The sequence below is a fragment of the Schistocerca nitens genome, chromosome 6 (genome assembly GCF_023898315.1).
Source record: "Schistocerca nitens isolate TAMUIC-IGC-003100 chromosome 6, iqSchNite1.1, whole genome shotgun sequence".
NCBI classification, from domain to species: Eukaryota; Metazoa; Arthropoda; class Insecta; order Orthoptera; family Acrididae; genus Schistocerca; species Schistocerca nitens.
In genome coordinates this window covers 198,139,890-198,158,218 of record NC_064619.1, presented here as the reverse complement: position 1 = coordinate 198,158,218, position 18,329 = coordinate 198,139,890, and the positions used below count along the sequence as shown (strand labels likewise).

The 18,329-nt window shown below is 43.4% G+C and overlaps 1 protein-coding gene across 2 annotated transcripts in view; it reads left to right on the top strand.

Annotated features, from left to right (window-relative positions):
- The window catches only part of LOC126263132 (aromatic-L-amino-acid decarboxylase), a 205,273-nt gene extending 188,648 nt beyond the window's left edge, over positions 1 to 16,625 (top strand). For both annotated transcript variants that reach the window (XM_049960155.1, XM_049960156.1), the window contains exons 11-12: positions 15,016 to 15,216; positions 15,437 to 16,625. In XM_049960155.1, coding sequence (XP_049816112.1) covers positions 15,016 to 15,216; positions 15,437 to 15,643 — 408 coding nt within the window. In that variant the 3' untranslated portion in view covers positions 15,644 to 16,625. The remainder of the gene's footprint in view (positions 1 to 15,015; positions 15,217 to 15,436) is intronic.
- Positions 16,626 to 18,329: the final 1,704 nt, after the last annotated feature.

Genomic DNA, 18,329 nt, shown 5'->3' with positions numbered 1-18,329 from the left:
TGTAATTTTTGCTTCTCTGCAAGGCTGTGGCTATGTTTATATTTGCTGTGAAGTTCCTTTGGTTCCGTAGCAGTTTTCTAACTCGGTTGTTGTACCACGGTGGCTTTTTTCCATCTCTTATGATCTTGCTTGGCACATACTCAGCTTATGCATATTGTACAATGGTTTTGAACTTTGTCCACTGATCCTCAACACTATCTGCACTTGAGATAAAACTTTTGTGTTGAGCTGTCAAGTACTCTGAAATCTGCTTTTTGTCACTTTTGCTAAACAGAAAAATCTTCCTACCTTTTTTAATATTTCTATTTACAGCTGAAATCATTGATGCAGTAACTGCTTTATAATTGCTGATTCCCTCTTCTGTGTTAACTGTTTCAAATAGTTTGGGTCTGTCAGTCACCAGAAGGTCTAATATGTTATCGCCACGAGTTGATTCTCTGTTTAACTACTCTAGGTAGTTTTAAGATAATGCACTTAAAAAAATTCCACTGGATTCTTTGTCCCTGCCACCTGTTACAGACATTTGAGTCTCCCAGTCTATATCTGGTAAATTAAAATCTCCACCCAGAACTATAACATGGTCGGGAAATCTACTTGAAATATTTTCCTTCAGGTGCTCTGCCACAACAGCTGTTGAGCCAGGAGGCTTATACAGACATCCAATTACCATGTTTGAGCCTGCTTTAACAGTGACCTTCACCCAAATTATTTCACATTTCGGATCTCTGTCAATTTCCTTCATTACTATTGCACTTTTTATCACTATAAACACGCCTCCCCCTTCACTGTCCAGCCTGTCTCTGCAGTATACATTCCGATCTGAGTTTAGAATTCCATTACTGTTTACATCTCGTTTCAGCCAACTTTCCATCCCTAGTACTATGTGGGCATTGTGACCATTTATTAATGAGAGCAGTTCTGGGACCTTTCTATAGACACTCCTGCAGTTTACTATTAGCACATTAATATTGTTATTCCCTGTTGCGTTTTGCCTAATGCTACCTTGTCGTGTCTCAGGAGGCATCTTGTTGGGCCTAAGGAGGGAATTCTCTAACCTAAAAAACACACATGTGCACTCCACACGTACTCAGCTACCCTTGTAGCCACTTCCTGCGTGTAGTGCACGCATGACCTATTCAGGGGGACCCTACATTTCTCCACCTGATAGCGGAGGTCAAGAAATTTGCAACCCAGATCTCCGCAGAATAGTCTGAGCCTCTGGTTTAGGCCTTCCACTTGGCTCCAAACCAGAGGATCGTGATCGGTTCTGGGAACGATACTACAAATAGTTAGCTCAGATTCCACCCCACAAGTGAGGCTTTCTGCCTTCACCAACTCCGCCAACCACCTGCATGAACTGAGGATGACCTCTGAACCCAGACAGCAGGAGTCATTGGTGCCGCCATGAGCAGCAATTTGCAGTCGGGTGCACCCAGTGCTCTGTCACCTCCGGCAGGAGGCCCCTCCTGGGGGTCAACAACTCTTTTGTGGACACATGTGTAGCAAGCACAGGACCCCGAGCTAGTGTGGCCCTCCTTCCTTTCCGGGTTGCATACCTTCCTTTTCCCCATCCCCCATCTTCCCCCCCCCTCCCTCCCCCTCTCACCGCCACCTCTTCCCTTCCCTTTCTCCCCCTCTGGGAGTATGTTTAGTGCCAACGTCCAGAGACGGATGCTCGAAACTGTAAAACAGTCTCTCTTCTTTGCTTTCTCTGCTGGCAAGTCTTTGTCTTCCTTTGTCCTTCTCTTTTCCTTACCTCTTCTCTTTACCATTTTCTCCGCTGCGGCATTTGGGACCTCTCTCCTTTCTTTCCCCTTTCCCCTTTCCCCTTCCTTTGTTCCTCCCTGTGTGTGTCTGAAGGCCGACCCACGCATTCCCACGCGTAGCCGGTAACGGGGTAACGCGTAATTCCCCATCCCGGGTAGACAGGTAGGACACGTCTGTACCACCTGGTAACGGCCAGGCCCAGGGAGGGGTGATTGCCCGAGCTGATACCTTCCAAAAGTGCCGATTGGTCCCTCCGTCTGTTTCTCGGGAGGTGTGATCTGAGGTGTGAACAATCACCTAAGGCAGGAGTGCCCTCGGAGAGGGCCCCCACAAGAAAGGAGCGCGCCATTGGACAATTCTTCCATCGTTGCCACAGTTTCTTGTTGTTTCTCGGTCGGACGAAGGTCAAGACTTCTCCACAGTCAACCCTTTCATTATTCAGAAAGGTGTCAATGCAATTGCAGGTCCTGTAAAGTGTTGTTCTCGATTACGAAGTGGCACCTTGTTGTTAGAAACAGTCAGTGCCCTCCAGGCACAAAAATTGCTGCATACTTCACTGCTATACACCTTCCCTGTCCAGGTGGAAGCACACAGCACTTTAAATTCACCACATGGGGTGATTTATACACGCTCCCTCGACGGATTGTCTGACGAGGAAATTCAAAACTACCTGTCTGACCAGGGCATAATGGCTGTTTGTAGAGTCAGAAAAGGGTTGACAAGAACATCGTTGCAACCCATACTGTCTTCTTGACATTTGACAGAGTGCAACTTCCATCGAACATAAAAGCGGGCTATGAGATAATTTCCGTTTGCCCTTACATCCCAAACCCTAAGTGTCGCTATCGGTGTCAGCGGTTCAATCATACCAGCCAGTCATGTTCCAATCCAGCCAAATGCGTTACGTGTGGCAAGGATGCCCATGAGGGTGCTTGTCCACCTCCATCCCCTCATTGCATCAACTGCATGGGTGACCACGCTGCTTCCTCTAGAGATTGTCCCATTTTTAAAGATGAATGGCTCATTCAGGAAATCAGAGTGAAGGATTGTCGACCTTTGCTGCTGGAAAGTTATTCACCAGTCAAAAGCCCACTGTGCCTCACACAGGTAAATACAGCACTGTCCTTGCCTCTCCTCGGCCAACAAAGGAGGCAGCCACACAGACTTGTGCTCTCACCTTTAATGCCACAGTTGTCAGATCAGCCAGCTCAAAAATCGCCTGTTCAACCTCCCCACTCTCACCTGCTCACTCTATGGCTCACCCTTCATTGGGTTCTGCTAAATCCCGAGCCCCAAAATCGGACACCCGGACTTCCAAAAAAGAGCCTACTTGTGAAGATATTTTATGTACCCCGACTTCACAACCATCGATTCCTCCTTCATCTCAATGCCGAGGCGCACTGCTGGCGCAACTGGCCGATTGCTGGTGGCAGGAGCTGCTCCCAAACAACCTATGGATCAGGATCTTTTGCCTTCAGCTGAATGCCGTTCCACACTGTCGGTTGCCGGCTCTGAGCAGTTGTTGAGTTGAGGGCAACCTTGGTCACGTTCTTACCTTTTCTCTCCACCCAATATCTATTATCCATTGGAATATCTGCGGCATTTGAGCCAATCAGGGTGAATTGTCGATCCTCTTATGATCCTACTTGCTGGTCATCTTCTGTCTTCAGGAAACAAAGCTGTGTCCCCAAGATAGCTTTGTTTTCCCCCATTTTCAGTCAGTCCAATTTGATCTCCCCTCTATTCAAAGCACTCCATCACATGGAGGACTCATGATTCTTCTCCATGGTACTGTCCACTATCACCCAATCCCCATAAACAGTTCCTTCCAAGCTGTTGCTGTCCATCTTTTCCTTTCTGGATACACATTCTCTCTTTGTACTGTATACATTCCATCGTCCACACAAATGGCAAGAGCTGATCTCCTTCATCTTCTTGGTCAGCTTCCGCCCCCCTATTTGCTGGTTGGGGACTTCAATTCCCACCACCCACTTTGGGGATCTCCGTGTCCTTGTCCGCGCGGCTCACTGCTGATAGATGTCTTCCACCAAGTGGATCTTGTTTGCCTCAACACTGGGGACCCTACATTTTTCTCTGCCTCCACGACAAATTTCTCTCATTTGGACCTTTCGGTCAGTACTGTTCCGCTAGCTCGGTGCTTCGAATGGTTCGCTCTTGCTGATACACACTCGAGTTACCACTTTCCATGTGTCCTTAGATTGCAGCCCCAACTGCCATATATGTGCCCGAGACACGAAGTTTGCCCAAGCCAATTGGACACTTTTTTTCGTCTCTAACGACATTCGATGACTGTCACTTTCCTAGCTTCGACGTCCCCCCCCCCCCCCCCCGTTCCTTGGTGCCCCCCCCCCAGCCCCAGTTCCTTGGTGGAACGATGCATGCCGTGACGCAATACATGAGCGGCAATGTGCTCTTTGCGTTTTCCAGCAACATCCTACTTTCGCCAACTGTATCCGCTATAAGCAGTTCTGTGCACAATGCCGTCACATCATCCACGATAGCAAGAAGGCAAGCTGGGACTTCTTTACTAGCTCATTTAACACCTTCACTCCCTCCACAGAAGTTTGGAGTTGGATTCGACGGTTATCTGGTGCCCCTAGTTTCTCACCGGTCTCTGGGCTCACTGTCGTGCATGATACATTAGTGGGCCCCATTGCAATTTCTAACTCATTGGGTTAACACTTTGCTGAGATTTCGAGCTCTTCAAATTACCCTCCAGCTTTTCACCCGAAGAAACGTGCAGCGGAAGTGCGACCTCTTGCTTTCTCCTCTCAAAATCCCGAAAGCTATAATACTGTTTTTTCCATGCAGGAACTCCAACATGCACTCTCTTCTTCTCGCTCTTCCGCCCCAGGACCAGATGGTACCCACATCCAGATGTTGCTGCATTTATCATACCATTGTCTGCGTTACCTCCTTCACCTTTATAATTGAATTTGGACTGACAGTGCTTTTCCCACGAAGATGGCAGGAAGCTATCGTTGTTCCTGTTCCGAAACCTGGAAAGGACAAACATCTCCCCTCTAGCTATCACCCCATTTCTCTCACGAGTAGTGTATGTAAGGTTTTGGAGCATATGGTGAATTGACATTTAGCCTGGTGGCTGGAGTCCCGAAGTCTTTTAACACCTGCCCAGTGCGGTTTCCGAAAGCATCGTTCAGCTGTTGACCATCTTGTTGCTCTCTCCACTTATATCATGAAAAATTTCCTCAGGAAACGCCAAACTGTAGCAATATTTTTTGATCTGGAGAGAGCATACGATACCTGTTGGAGGACAGGCATCCTCCGCACACTGTTCTCTTGGGGCTTTTGAGGTCGGCTGCCCCTTTTTCATCATGAATTTATGGCAGAGCGCACATTTAAAGTGCGGGTGAACACTACTTTCTCCCGTACTTTCTCCCAAGGAAACGGGGTACCCCAGGGCTCCATGCTAAGTGTTGTACTATTTGCCATTGCCATAAATCCAATTATGGATTGTCTCCTTCCTGATGTCTTGGGCTCCCTCTTTGTGGACGATTTTGCAATCTACTAGAGCTCTCAATGGACCAGCCTTCTTGAACGATGTCTTAAAGGATGTCTCGATCGCCTCCACTCTTGGAGCACCGAAACCGGCTTCCGCTTTTCTCCCAGTAAGACCGTTTGTGTTAATTTTTGGCATCGTATGGAGTTTCTTCTGCCTTCCTTATATCTAGGTCCTGTCACCCTTCCATTCGCGGATGTCACTAAATTCTTGGGTCTTATGTTTGACAGGAAACTGTGCTGGTCCTCCCACATTTCCTATCTTTTGGCTTGCTGTCTGTGATCCCTCAACACCCTCCGTGTCCTGAATGGTACCTCCTGGGGAGCGGACTGAGTGGTCCTTCTCCGCCTCTATCGCACCTTAGTGCGCTTGAAATTGGACTATGGAAGCATAGTTTACTCCTCTGCTCAGCCATCTATTCTTCGGCGTCTCGACTCCGTCCACCACCGTGGATTACGTTTAGTGTCTGGAGCTCTTTACACCAGCCCTGTGGAAAGCTTTTATGCTGAGACTGCTGAACCTCCACTGTCCATTCGGCGAGCTGTCCTTCTGAGTTGTTATACTAGCCATCTGTCTTCCATGCCTGCTAATCTGGCCCATGACATTTTTTTCAATGCCTCCTTGGATTTAGGGTATGCAGCCCGTCCTTCCCCCCCTACTACCATTGGGAGTCCGCTTGAGTCAACTGCTACATTCTCTCTTCCTTCCACTTTCCTAAGACTTTATTGACAACCTGGGGTACAGCACTGTCTTGGCTCTGGCCCTGGACCTGCCTGCTCCGTGACCTTTGTCAGTTTCCCAAGGACGGTACCTCTTCTCTTGTATATCGTCGGGCATTTGCTGCTCTATGCACACAAATGAAGGATGCCACATTTATTTACACTGATGGCTCCAAAACATTGTTTGGTGTTGGGAGTGCCTATATTATTGGTGACACCCCTAATCGATTTTGGCTTCCTGACCAGTGTTTGGTTTTTACTGCGGAGCTTTATGCTGTTCTCCAGGCTGTCCAATACATCTGCTGCCATCAGCGGATACAATATGTTATCTGCTCAGATTCGCTCAACTTTCTCCTCAGTCTCCAAGCTCTCTACCCTGTCCACCTTCTAGTCCACCGGATTCAGGACTGCCTCCACTTGCTCCACTTGTGGGACGTCTCTGTGGCATTCCTCTGGATCCCAGGACATGTTGGTATCTGTGGAAATGAGGTGGCTGATACAGCGGCCAAGGCTGCAGTCTCTCTTCTTCAGCCTGCTATTCGTGTGATTCCCTTCGCCGATCTATGGAGTGTTTTATGTTGTCATGTTGCTCTTTTATGGCACGCACATTGGTTGACACTTCCCAATAATAAATTGCAGGACTTGAAAGCTCTTCCCTGTGCTTGGACCTCTTCCTCCCAAACTCGTCGTTGGGAGGAGGTAATTTTAACTAGACTCTGGATAGGGCACTGTCTTTTTAGCCATCGACATCTTTTAAGTGGCGATCCTCCCCCACTCTGTCCCCACTGCTCTCAACTGTGGATGGTGAGAGACCTTTTACTTGAGTGCCCCTATTTTACTCCGTTTCACGCCCGTCTACAGCTGTCGCCTGATATATCTTCCATTTTAGCAAATGACACGCGCTCAGCCGCGAGTTTATTAGTGCGAGTGAGATGACATCAGTCATTTGAAGCTCTTTTTGGGGACAAACAACCCTCCTTCTGTAGTGGTTTTTTTAAGCTTTCCTTCTGTTTTTAGTTTTCCCACTTTTCTGCGTTTAGCTCCCATTGCTGCTGGTTTCCAGTTTCGTTTTTTTACCTCTTCTTAAGTCACAGACCTGGTGCTAATGACCGTAGCAGTTTTGTACCCTAAAACCGTAAAAAAAAAAAAAAAAAAAAAAACCTCCTGCAGGACCTCCTCCACATCTCGGATGAGACCCCTGGCAAGCAGACAGAGTGAACACTGGCCTTCTTTCCTGACCTTTCCGCTATTTCCCTAAGGGGCTCCATCACCCGCCTAACATTGGAGCTCCCAATCACTAATAAACCCCTCCCCCTGCACGCCTGCTCAGACCTCGCTGAGTGAGTGACCACATGTCCACTCACTGGTAGAGCAGGCATTGCCACATGGCCAGCCTCCACATTGTCCCTCCACCTCGTGCGACGCAAACGCTGCTGAACCCACCACTCCCCTTGGGGAGAGCGTGGCCCAACCATGCCTGGTACCCACAAAGATGTCTAGACAGCAGGGACCATGGGTGAAGCGTGTAACACCTAGGATGTACGATGCAATACACCAGACTCTCCACTGCTGCTACACTCCGAGGCAGCAGCCTGAAGACAGCTGACCGCGGCCATCAACACGTTCAGCTGTTTGCGAACAGTGGCCAGCTCCTCCTGTGTCCATACACAGCAGTCACACATCCTATCCATCCTAAGAAATCAACAGTTTACTGTAGAGAGTTTTGATATCCACTATGCAATTACAACTGAGGTTTATGGTTTATCAGTAATGTAAAATGAATTCAGGCTTGTTTTTCCATTATGCAGAAACCACAATGCTGTCGGACTTAATCTAAGTGTTAATAACCTGATAATATGCACCATTGCCTCCTCACTGGAGATGTTCTGCTATTTTTGCTAGAAACTAAAACAACTGTTATGGATGAGTTACTTATCTGATTAGATTTTGAGGTTTGATTTACTTGTCAATTAATGAAAATTTCTGTATCATTCTGTAAGACAACAACATGGGCACAATGAACCAAAGCTAATTCTTCTTCCACATACAACAGTTAAGAACATCGACATGGACATGGGAACAATCCAGGTTCTGATACAAGCATTTGCTGACAAGAAATATGAACACAAAAGTGAGGGCCGACTAAACTGCACTTACAAAGTGGGGGACTCTAGTAGACGACATGGTGGATGCTGTGCCATGGCCAACTGTAGGTAGACTCTGGTGGCCGGCCTGTGCAGATGTCGATGGGAGAATATCTTAAAGGTAGCATACTGATGGCCTGGTGCCCCAGAATATATCAAAGTACTACGCACAGGGTATAGCAACCCTCTCCCCCCCCTTCGCCCCCATTGTGGAAACGGCACTCCACTGATTCAGATATCGGGGTGACTGTTGAAACATCCATGGCCTCTGCAGTAGATGCCACAGATAGTGGTGGCTGCGGAAAGAGATTCTGGGCCAGAGCCCATGAGTAGGGGCAGAAGTTGTGTTGCCATGGACACGTGACGACCATTCCCCCCTGAAGTACCATAAAAGACGACAGGTAACAGGGTTCTGGTAGCATCTCGACACTGCACAAATGGTGAAGGTACCAACCACTGGGTCAGGGACGTCAGTGTTAAAGGACCCGAAGGTGCTGGCCCAGTCAGCAGCAGAATTGCATATGCCAGCGAAGCATCACAGGAAGACCCATTAGCAGGCATTGTGGGTCTGGTCCCCAGTCTAGAGGCAGGAGATGTGACATCCACAAGGTGGGTGGGTCTGCCTCCACAGCAGGGATGCTCCAGAGGCTGGGACTGGTGCTGAGGGAGGAGGCGGAGTCGGTGGCAGTAACAGACCTGTGGCCCTCACCATGGAGCGAGGGCACAGCTACTCATGGTGCCACATCGCCAGTCCATCACTGGTGCCCACCATACAGAAGTGGCAGCCTTGGCATCTGTAGACCATAGCTGGAATCCAGTTTGGTCAGTTGCCGGACCTCCGAGCCCAGACCATGGAAGCCAGCCAGGTGTGAACCGTGTTGAGGACTCCTCCAACCAGTGTTCATGGGGTGAGAAGGGCAGATACAGGAGTGAGTGTGGCTGGTGACCATAGAGCACTTTGTCTGGATTTTGAATCCCCCCCCCCCCTCCCTCCCCCCAATGGCATGAACATGTAAGAACTCGTTAAGTGCCAAGGCGTCATCAGTGGAGGAGTCTGCAATGCATTTCTTTGTTTGAACCTTGAAGTTGTGGGTGAGATGTTCTGTATCACAGTTAGATTGGGGGGGGGGGGGGGCGGAGGGGAGAGATAAAGTAGGGGTAGTCACATGGTGAATGCCTAGTTGGGTGCAGGGCCCGAGACACAAACTGTGAATTATTATCCATCACAAGCATATAATGCATTTTGGAGAGGCCCAGAATCATAGTCACGGCTGATGTCGGAGTACTGCAGATAATGTATGGAAATGTAGAGAAAGCATCAACAACCAATGATCAGGAAGAATTTAGGAAGGGTTCCATGATGTGCAGGAATGGCCCCAAGTTCACACTGAGATGTGCCTGTAGCTAAAACTAGGTGATGGCCAGGATGGAAAGTAGCGAAAAAAGGAGCAGATGTAATGTATATTTCAAAAAATGTGAATGCTCACTGGCAGGCCATCTTCCACTGGAAAGGAAAATTGTCGAGCAACTCTTGATGGATATAGGCCAACATGGCTGCACTTGAAATAAATTTGTGATGGTAAGCTATTGTACCTAAAATACTCAGAGTTCTTTGAAATTTGTAGGGTGTGGCAGAGCTGTGACCACAGCAAAGTGACGGCGTAAAGGCTTAACACCATCCCAAGCCACGTTGAACCCAAAATATATAATGGATGGCTGAGGAAAGTGACTTGGACAATTTGCATGTCAACCCTGTGTTATGTAAGACCATAAACAACTTGCATAGGCATTGTAAATGCTCTTCCATGAAGTTACTTGTCATGATGATGTCTCTGAAATAGTTGCTGCATATGGGAATGGACAGCATCAATTGTTCCACAAATTGCCGGGGCGCTGTTAACTGAAACTTTAAAGTCAATGCAGAGGTGAAGCTGACCAGTCAGCTTTTTAACAATCACAAGGGGGTTAGATCACACACTCAATGTAATAGATCACATGATCAGCAAACAATGACTGCCTGTCCAATTGTGATTTCACTTGATCACACAAAGCCACTGCAGTAGGGCGAACTTGGAGAAAAGGAAGGCCACATTGTACTTTCTCAGGATAATGCAGGCCACAAAATTAGTAGCACAGCCTAACCCATCTGAGAAAAGAGATGAGGACTCAAAACAACTGCTGGTTAGGGGCCTGGAAAAACCAAAAGCATTGAAAGCACCCAGACCAAATTTGTGCTGCCAGCATCATCCCTTATCAAAAAGGTCAAGGAATGAACCACAAATTTATACATAGCAGGAGCCATAAATTGCCCCAAAATTGGAATACTCTGCTTGTTTTAACTCAAACGTTAGGTAACCAGAGACAATGCTAGAGATCCTAAATCCACAGAAGTTTGAGAGTTCAGTAAAATCACACCTGCACCCAGGTCCTCTTGTGGTCTGAGTACTTTGTGCATGATTCACACTTCGATAAACAGTTGCTTATGATTCATAAGCACTGGACACACACAACTGACATCACTGTCGATGTCCGCAGATGGGAATGGGGGAGGGAGGGGGCTGGTAACAACACATAGCACACAAATCCTGCATGTCCTTTTTTCCTAAAGTTGCTGCAAGTCACCTGTGTCTTAGGACATGTGGCCCTGTCGTGTTGCAAAAAAAAGACATTATGTGCAAGTTGGGAGCACGAAGCACTGCTGCTTTTGCTGTTTGGGTTATCACTGTCCAGTGTAGTGCCGGGGCCGCATTTGTACGGCTGCTGTGCTGTCACCCCCCCCCCCCCCCCCCCCCCCTCCTTCTACAAGAACTGACGGACACCCAATGACCAGGAACAGGAGCCACTGGGGTGATTCCACACCAAGCCTCAATCTGATTACCAGCAGTGCAAGATACATCAAAAGATTGAGCAGTATTTAACACTTCAGCCAAAGATGGGTTCTCCCTCTTTAGTACATGTTGATGCATCTCCTTCTCAGGAACCAACTGAATGGTGGCATCATGGACCATAGAATCAGGATGGTAGTCATAATGAGCATTGGTAACACAGACATTTGCAACTGAGGCCATGTAGTTTGGCTACCTAAGCTCAATAGGACCTGTGGGGCTGTTTGACAATGATAAAACTCTTCAGACACTGCAAAGACATGCACGCGTTTACAGTGATAGTTTGTCAACCTACACATTTTGTCGAATGAAAGTGACAGATTCTGGGAGCAGGGATAACTGGCACAACAGCTCATAGATCTAAGGAGAACTCCAAGAAAGGAACAAAGCCTTATTCATGTTTGCACTGTGACATCAGAAGTAAGAAAGTGTTGCTGAAGCTGCTTCTTCAAGCTTCTTGTCTTCAGCTTCATTGTCTTAAGGCAAGAAAGGTGGCAGGTGGAAACCTGCATAGTGAATGTAGCTGTCAAGTTTGTGATAACAACTATTTGAACCTGCTACTGCTTGAAGAGAGATTGGTGCACTGCTTTCAGGAACACAACCACTGAAGGAACATCTGTATTGCCTGAGTGTGCGGAAATGAATCCCATTCTTGTTTCCAGTTGTATTGTGACAATGTTCCCTACTTTCTTTAATTCTTCATTTGTTTGTCCTCAGTGTCATGTACTGGCTGATGAAATAGGGGGTGGAAGTGCAACTAGTGTCTACTGTAAATGATGTAGCCGACAGATGCACAGTTGCGGTTCATTCTTTTACTTTCACTGTTCACAACCCCCCAATATTACACAGTTACATGGCCAGTGCACTATTGTTTAACTTTTGATAAACCTCATTAAAGGTTGCAGGCGAACATCCGCATACTGCTACAGTAATTTACTGTTGAATATCTACGAGCAGTAAAACATAACCACAAAGTTCACAGTTCTTGAAGAATAGAAAGTTTCATATGGGGCAGACACTGTCATTGTTTTTACACACGGCCTCATTGTGTTACACTTATTTCACAGCTATGTTCATGCATTGTTGTTGTTGTTGTTGTTGTTTTAACCAACATAGGTTTCTTGTCTGAAACTCGGCTGTTGACTGACTGTCTCGGGACTAAAAATTGGGGCCTTATATATCCTCACAATAATAGATACTGAAACTACACATTGCTCAAAGTTAAATTTACAGAAATTACAATTAAAATCTAACTCATTAAATTAACTGAACACCTAGAAAATTTCCTTCTTTTTAACAGTTTCTCCTACTACGAGGACTAAGCCAAATTATTTGTTTAAATCATGAAATTAACATATATAGTTATGCAAACAATACTTTTGACAAAATGGTTAATTACTGTGGAATTAATTAAGGGCTGGCTTCACTAAAATGTTTTCAAATAGAGCCAAATAGATGCTTTAAGAATACAATTAGTTGTTCCTCCAAATGTTTATAATTAGTACAGAATTTATATTTGTTTATACATCAAAAATAGAATGTAAGCTATGAAACAGTTACTGATTTTACCCTATAACACTAGCTAGTCATTATCAAAATAAATTTGAAAATCAATTACATACATAAAATTAAGCATGAAATTTGATCTAGTGTTATATTCTGAAAAACTGAGAGCCAGTCTTTTTCATGTATGAAAATGCAGATTATGCTCAAATATGTTAATGATAATTAGTTAAAAGAATTCTAAGGAGGCAGGTGGCAAAACAAGAAGGGAAGTAAAAATATCCCAGCTTGCTTTGTCACAATATCATACTGTAAGAGAGAAACAGCATGACCACAATGAACCAAAGTTTATTCTTCTTCCACTTACAAGCAAACAACAGTTCAGAACATAGACACAAACATAGAAACAATCCAGGTACTTATACAAGCAGTTGCTGACAATGAGTACAAACACAATATGAGAGCAAGTGCCATTTGCAATGCACTTATCAAGAGGCCTCCAGTAAATGGATACCGTGCCATGTGTACAAGTCATGTGGCCCACTGCAAATGGCCCCTAGTGACCAACACACTCAGATGCTGCTGGTAGAATATTCAAAGTGTAGTGTGCCAGCGGCCTGGTGCCATGGCGTGTGTCTCAGTATTACATTCAGAGTTACAGCAATGTGTAAATTTTGCAAGTTAATTGAGCTAGTACTATGTTAATTGAGCTAGTACTATGTTCATCTCTGATGGTAAAGTTATTAATTTCATTTAAGGAGTTTTTTGATGGGTTGTCTGACTTAACTATCTTTTATTAAAATATTTTAAATTCCTAATCCAATTACATAATGGAATATCCAGGATGGAATGTAGCAATATTATGAAAAGGAAAGTTGCCAGCCACCATAAAGCGGAGGTGCTGAGTCATGGATAGGCACAACAAAAAGATTGTCACTTGTTTTGTTGTGCCTATCTGTGACTCAGAATCTCTGCTATGTGGTGAGTGGCTACTTTCCTTTTCATAATATTGTAACCACCTTCCATAATAATTTAGGTAAAAAGAAGTACGTTACTGAATTCAGGGCAAATGGAGAAACAAACTATCAGACTAAATTTGATAAATGATAAGTTTGTGTGGGTTCACAATTTTTAAGGTTTTCACATGCATATAAAAATATATTTGCATATGGTAATACACTTTGCATTCAGTGACTGCAGATCTTTTTAACCAAAATATTCTCAAACAGAATCTTGTGAAACATTGCCATCAGGCACAAAGATTGCACTCAGTTTATTTACGGATGCAGTGAACATCCTCTTCAATCATAATCTGGAATTGAAGCAAATTTTATTCAATAGTGATCATTACCAGCTGTTCCAACAGACTTGTCTCTTAAAGTTTCACATCTTATGCTACTAAACTAGTAGCAAACTATTGCCTTAGAAGGTGAACATTCACCAAAAGTGTGCATGAACCATTCCAAACACTAATTTGCATCAGTCCTACCATAAAATCGTTATGTTAAAATAATCCCTCTACCAACCTCTTACTGCCTCAGTCTAAATGGTGTGTGTGTTGCAAGTGTAGGTCTGGAGGCCCACACGATAGACCAGGTAAATTGAAAATTGCAAGAATTGTTAAAAATGGCTGCCAAAACCTTGCATTTCATGGAAGTTAAACAATCAGCAGTAAGCAAGATATAGTCAAAAATTTCAGAACGGTAGTTGTGTACATTTTATTGGTGTTCTTAGAATATTTGTATAGTCCAGCTTGAGTTTCTGGGTAAAGTAAAAGAACAAAGTTTGTAAACGCTATGCTAGGATAAAAAAATGAGGGGACCCAGTTCTACATAAAACTGATGTGGAAAACTATTATTATTATTATTATTATTATTATTATTATTATTATTATTATTGTCATCATTATTATTTCTGCAGTCAGTAGTACTGTTTGCACAACATCACGCACTTGCTTTCATGAAGGAAAAACTCGGTATCAGTAGACATACAACCTGTCTCTGCTTTCTGAGCCATTGTGTTTGATATCTAGATGATGATAACATTTAATAGTTGATATTGATGACAGACATGGAATAGTGTGTTAGAGGAGGAAATGTGCTGTGTTATTGTCAACATTCATGTACACGTTTTTTTTTTTAAATAATTAGCAATCCCACAATTTTTCACTGAAGACAAAGTGAATCATGTGACTTGCTAGTAATATGGTCTATCCTTATCGCAGTATGAAAAGCTATAGCAGAGAAAGAAATAGAAAGTAAGACCATTCTATACCTTCTACTTACATATGCTTAACCATAAAATCTGTCAAGAAGGTACCTCTTAATATGCAAACTTTTTTGGGGTTCAGTGTTCTCTTCTAAATGTGTCAATCTGTTGGACAATAATAATTTATCTCATCAAATGTGGTAGTCTTGTTTTACTTTTATAGTTCATATGCATGGTTTATCTTCCAGCACTGGCAGATTCCTCTTGGTCGCCGTTTCCGTTCCCTTAAACTGTGGTTCGTCATGCGGCTTTATGGCGTGCAAAATCTTCAAGCATATATTCGAAAACACATAGCACAGGCACATGAATTTGAAGCACTTGTGCGTAAGGATGAACGTTTTGAGATATTTCATGAAGTCACAATGGCTCTTGTTTGCTTTCGTCTTAAGGTAAAAATTAAATTTGGTTCCAAGTTACTATTGCTTAAAATTGCATACATAATTTATTTGTGAATCCTTTTGTAGCTATTTTAGTATGTGTTACACACCTATTTAATATGAAACAAAATATTGAATTACTCTGGGTGTGACAGTATTTTTTAATTTTCTTACCTGTATTAGTTATAACTACCAATTTATCATTTTCTCATGAAAATTCTTAATGTTACAGGGATCAAATGAAATTAATGAAAATTTATTGAAAAGAATAAATGCTAACGGAGTTATCCACCTGGTTCCATCAAAAGTGAGGGACACATATTTCCTCAGATTGGCAATTTGTTCTCGTTTCAGTGAGTCAAGTGATATTCAGCTATCTTGGAAGGAGATTAGCTCCTTAGCAGATGAAGTACTAGCTGAAGCAAGGCCTGGAAAGTAATTGTATGATACTGTTACACAAAGCTGTAATATTTCATTCTTAAGAACTTACATAAAGATTAGGTGTAAAGTACAACTGGCACCATTGGATATTATAGCACAATCTTCTTATATGCATGTTAAAACAGTTGGTGTAGGCCTACACTGATAGTAACTTCTTGGCACATTTTGTATGCATTTAAAGACCTTATGAGATAGCATGAAGTAAATAACATTATAACCTATCTTTTACAACTTATTTTGTCAGGCTCTACATCAGTATTGTGGGTTATAGTTATTTATTTGTGTGTGTGTGTGTGTGTGTGTGTGTGTGTGTGTAAATCATTTAGTATTTTCCTTGTTAGTTAAGTATGGGCTTTTATTTATTTTTGTAAAAACATAAATTACTCTTAGATTCTCAAGATTTAGGTATTACCCAAATTAAGCAAGACTCTTCATTAACTTGCTGTAGAAAATGCCAAGATCATACTTTAGAGTGCGAGCATATACCTTAAATTACAGGTAACAAGAGAGACCAAATAGTGGACCAATTTCACTGATACAAAGTATTAAGAATATGGTATTTACAATAATGGGCCTACCAATGCTTTTGCAAGATAGTGAGTAGTTTAAAAAAAAAAGCTGTGGCTTGTATCTGTTAACTGCAGTTTTCAGATTTTATTTTTCATGCATGTTCCTAGTGAGTGTGCCAGTCTGCTCGTTCTAGTTGACGTATTTCAAATCACCTGACACAGGGTATACACACACTGAATATTTTATTTTTTTATGAATAATAGATGTATATGTAAATTACAGTAATTTTATGTAATTTTTTATGTACAAACGCTCAAAGTATTGTATTAAAAATGGGTCCAATTAAAGTAATTGTGTATTCTTGTAATTATCTTCTTTAATTTAATGTTAAACATAAGAGTTGGTGAATAATTTTTTTAATCCAACAGTTGTGTATATATTCTTAAAATGTATTGAGCAGACTGAGTTAAATTTTTGGAGATAAATGGAAAACAATAAAGATATGTTAGAAGAAGCTTACCTTTTTTAATTCAGTAAAGAGCCAACAAAAATTTTCAGGTGGATATAACAGGAAACCAGAAGTAGTATTTTTCACTGACAATCATCACATCCATCTCCACCTCTTCTTATATTTGGATCTGTTAGTTCATTCCTCAGATAGGAAAGAGTGATGGGTTGGGTAACATAAAGGAGGAGCAAGTCAGATATCAGGATGAGAGGGACAACAGAGGTTTCTCTCTCATCATGTGGTCTGGTTAACTTACTTTCTGAAGAAGTAACTAGTAGTTCTGAGGCACACTGGATTTTTTTAATTACTAGGCTGTAAGATATCTATTCGCTTACTTGTATCAATCGTGGCCAAGTTTCTCACTAAAAAAAGCTGTATTGATATAACCAAAGCAATCAGACCAATGTTTTGCTCAACTATGAGTGGGCATCTTACTCTCAAAGAACACGTATCAGAAGACTAAAAATGGGACCATGTGCTTACCAGTACATGTGCTATCAAAATCGCCACACTTGTGATTAAAAATTTTCACACACAGTTAGTTCTAATGGACATGAAAAGGATTCAAAAGGAGACACTGACTTCATAGAACTGAAAGGTTATATAGTCTCTAGTACATGTCACATTCCTAACATTTATACACATACACACTAAGTGATGTTCACTCTTATTTTGGCTTGTTATACTTTTCTGATGTAACCATTGCTTTTACTGGTCTTCGCTAATGACTCACTTCTAACACTGATTAATTCTCAATCTTGTCCCCTAACACTGCAAAATGGCACACGCACGACTGTCATTAGAGGCACTGTCTGAAACACATGGCACTGAACATGGTGACTGTGTTGAGGGTGTGGATTCTACTGGACACAAATCGTCACGTGCATTTAATGTTTTTGGACTAACCTGAGTGTCTGAGCTGGTGTCGGCCAGAGAAGCTTGACTAGGTGACGGAACTATGGACTGCAGTTTCAACAGCGAAGTACGAGCCGTGATGAGCTCATTGTAAGTGTGTGCTATGTGTTGTTTCATCTTGTCATTTCAGGATGGAGTTGTGCCACTGAGTCGTATTCTGACAGTAGAATAGTGACAGGTCACAATGTCCTCTGCAAGGGTGGAGCACTCGGGTACTAACTCACATGTCGTGAGGGAAACAGTGTGTGGAACATAAATGCGGGAGCACAGTATCAGAGTGTTAGTGGGATGGTGTAGCACTGAGCCCTGAACTATGTTCGGAGAGAGTTTGTAATGGGACAAAAAATCTATACTGAGAATTGGTTAATCGATGTCAACAACGTAGAAAATCCACGGAAAACACAGAGAATGAGATAGGTGCACCATAACTTTGGCAGAGCCTGCGGTTTGTAATGTCAATGCGTTGACAGCTCGTAGAAGTGACTTCATTGGTGAAAAGATGGGGGGGGGGGTAACCATTGATGTAGGTATAATAGACACGTCACCGCAAGTGTCGACCAGGAAAATGAGCCATGATGAAATGCCTGTCACGTACAAAAGACCACTCAGCAGGGCAGATGCGTGGACAGAGTGCTATATATGAGGATGCCAGTGACGTTCCCCAAAGAACTCGGTGTCTTTTAGGTCCTACGGTCAGTGTTTGGGTGCTAGCAAGGTAACTGGCACTTCTTAGCATTATCACCGAAAACCT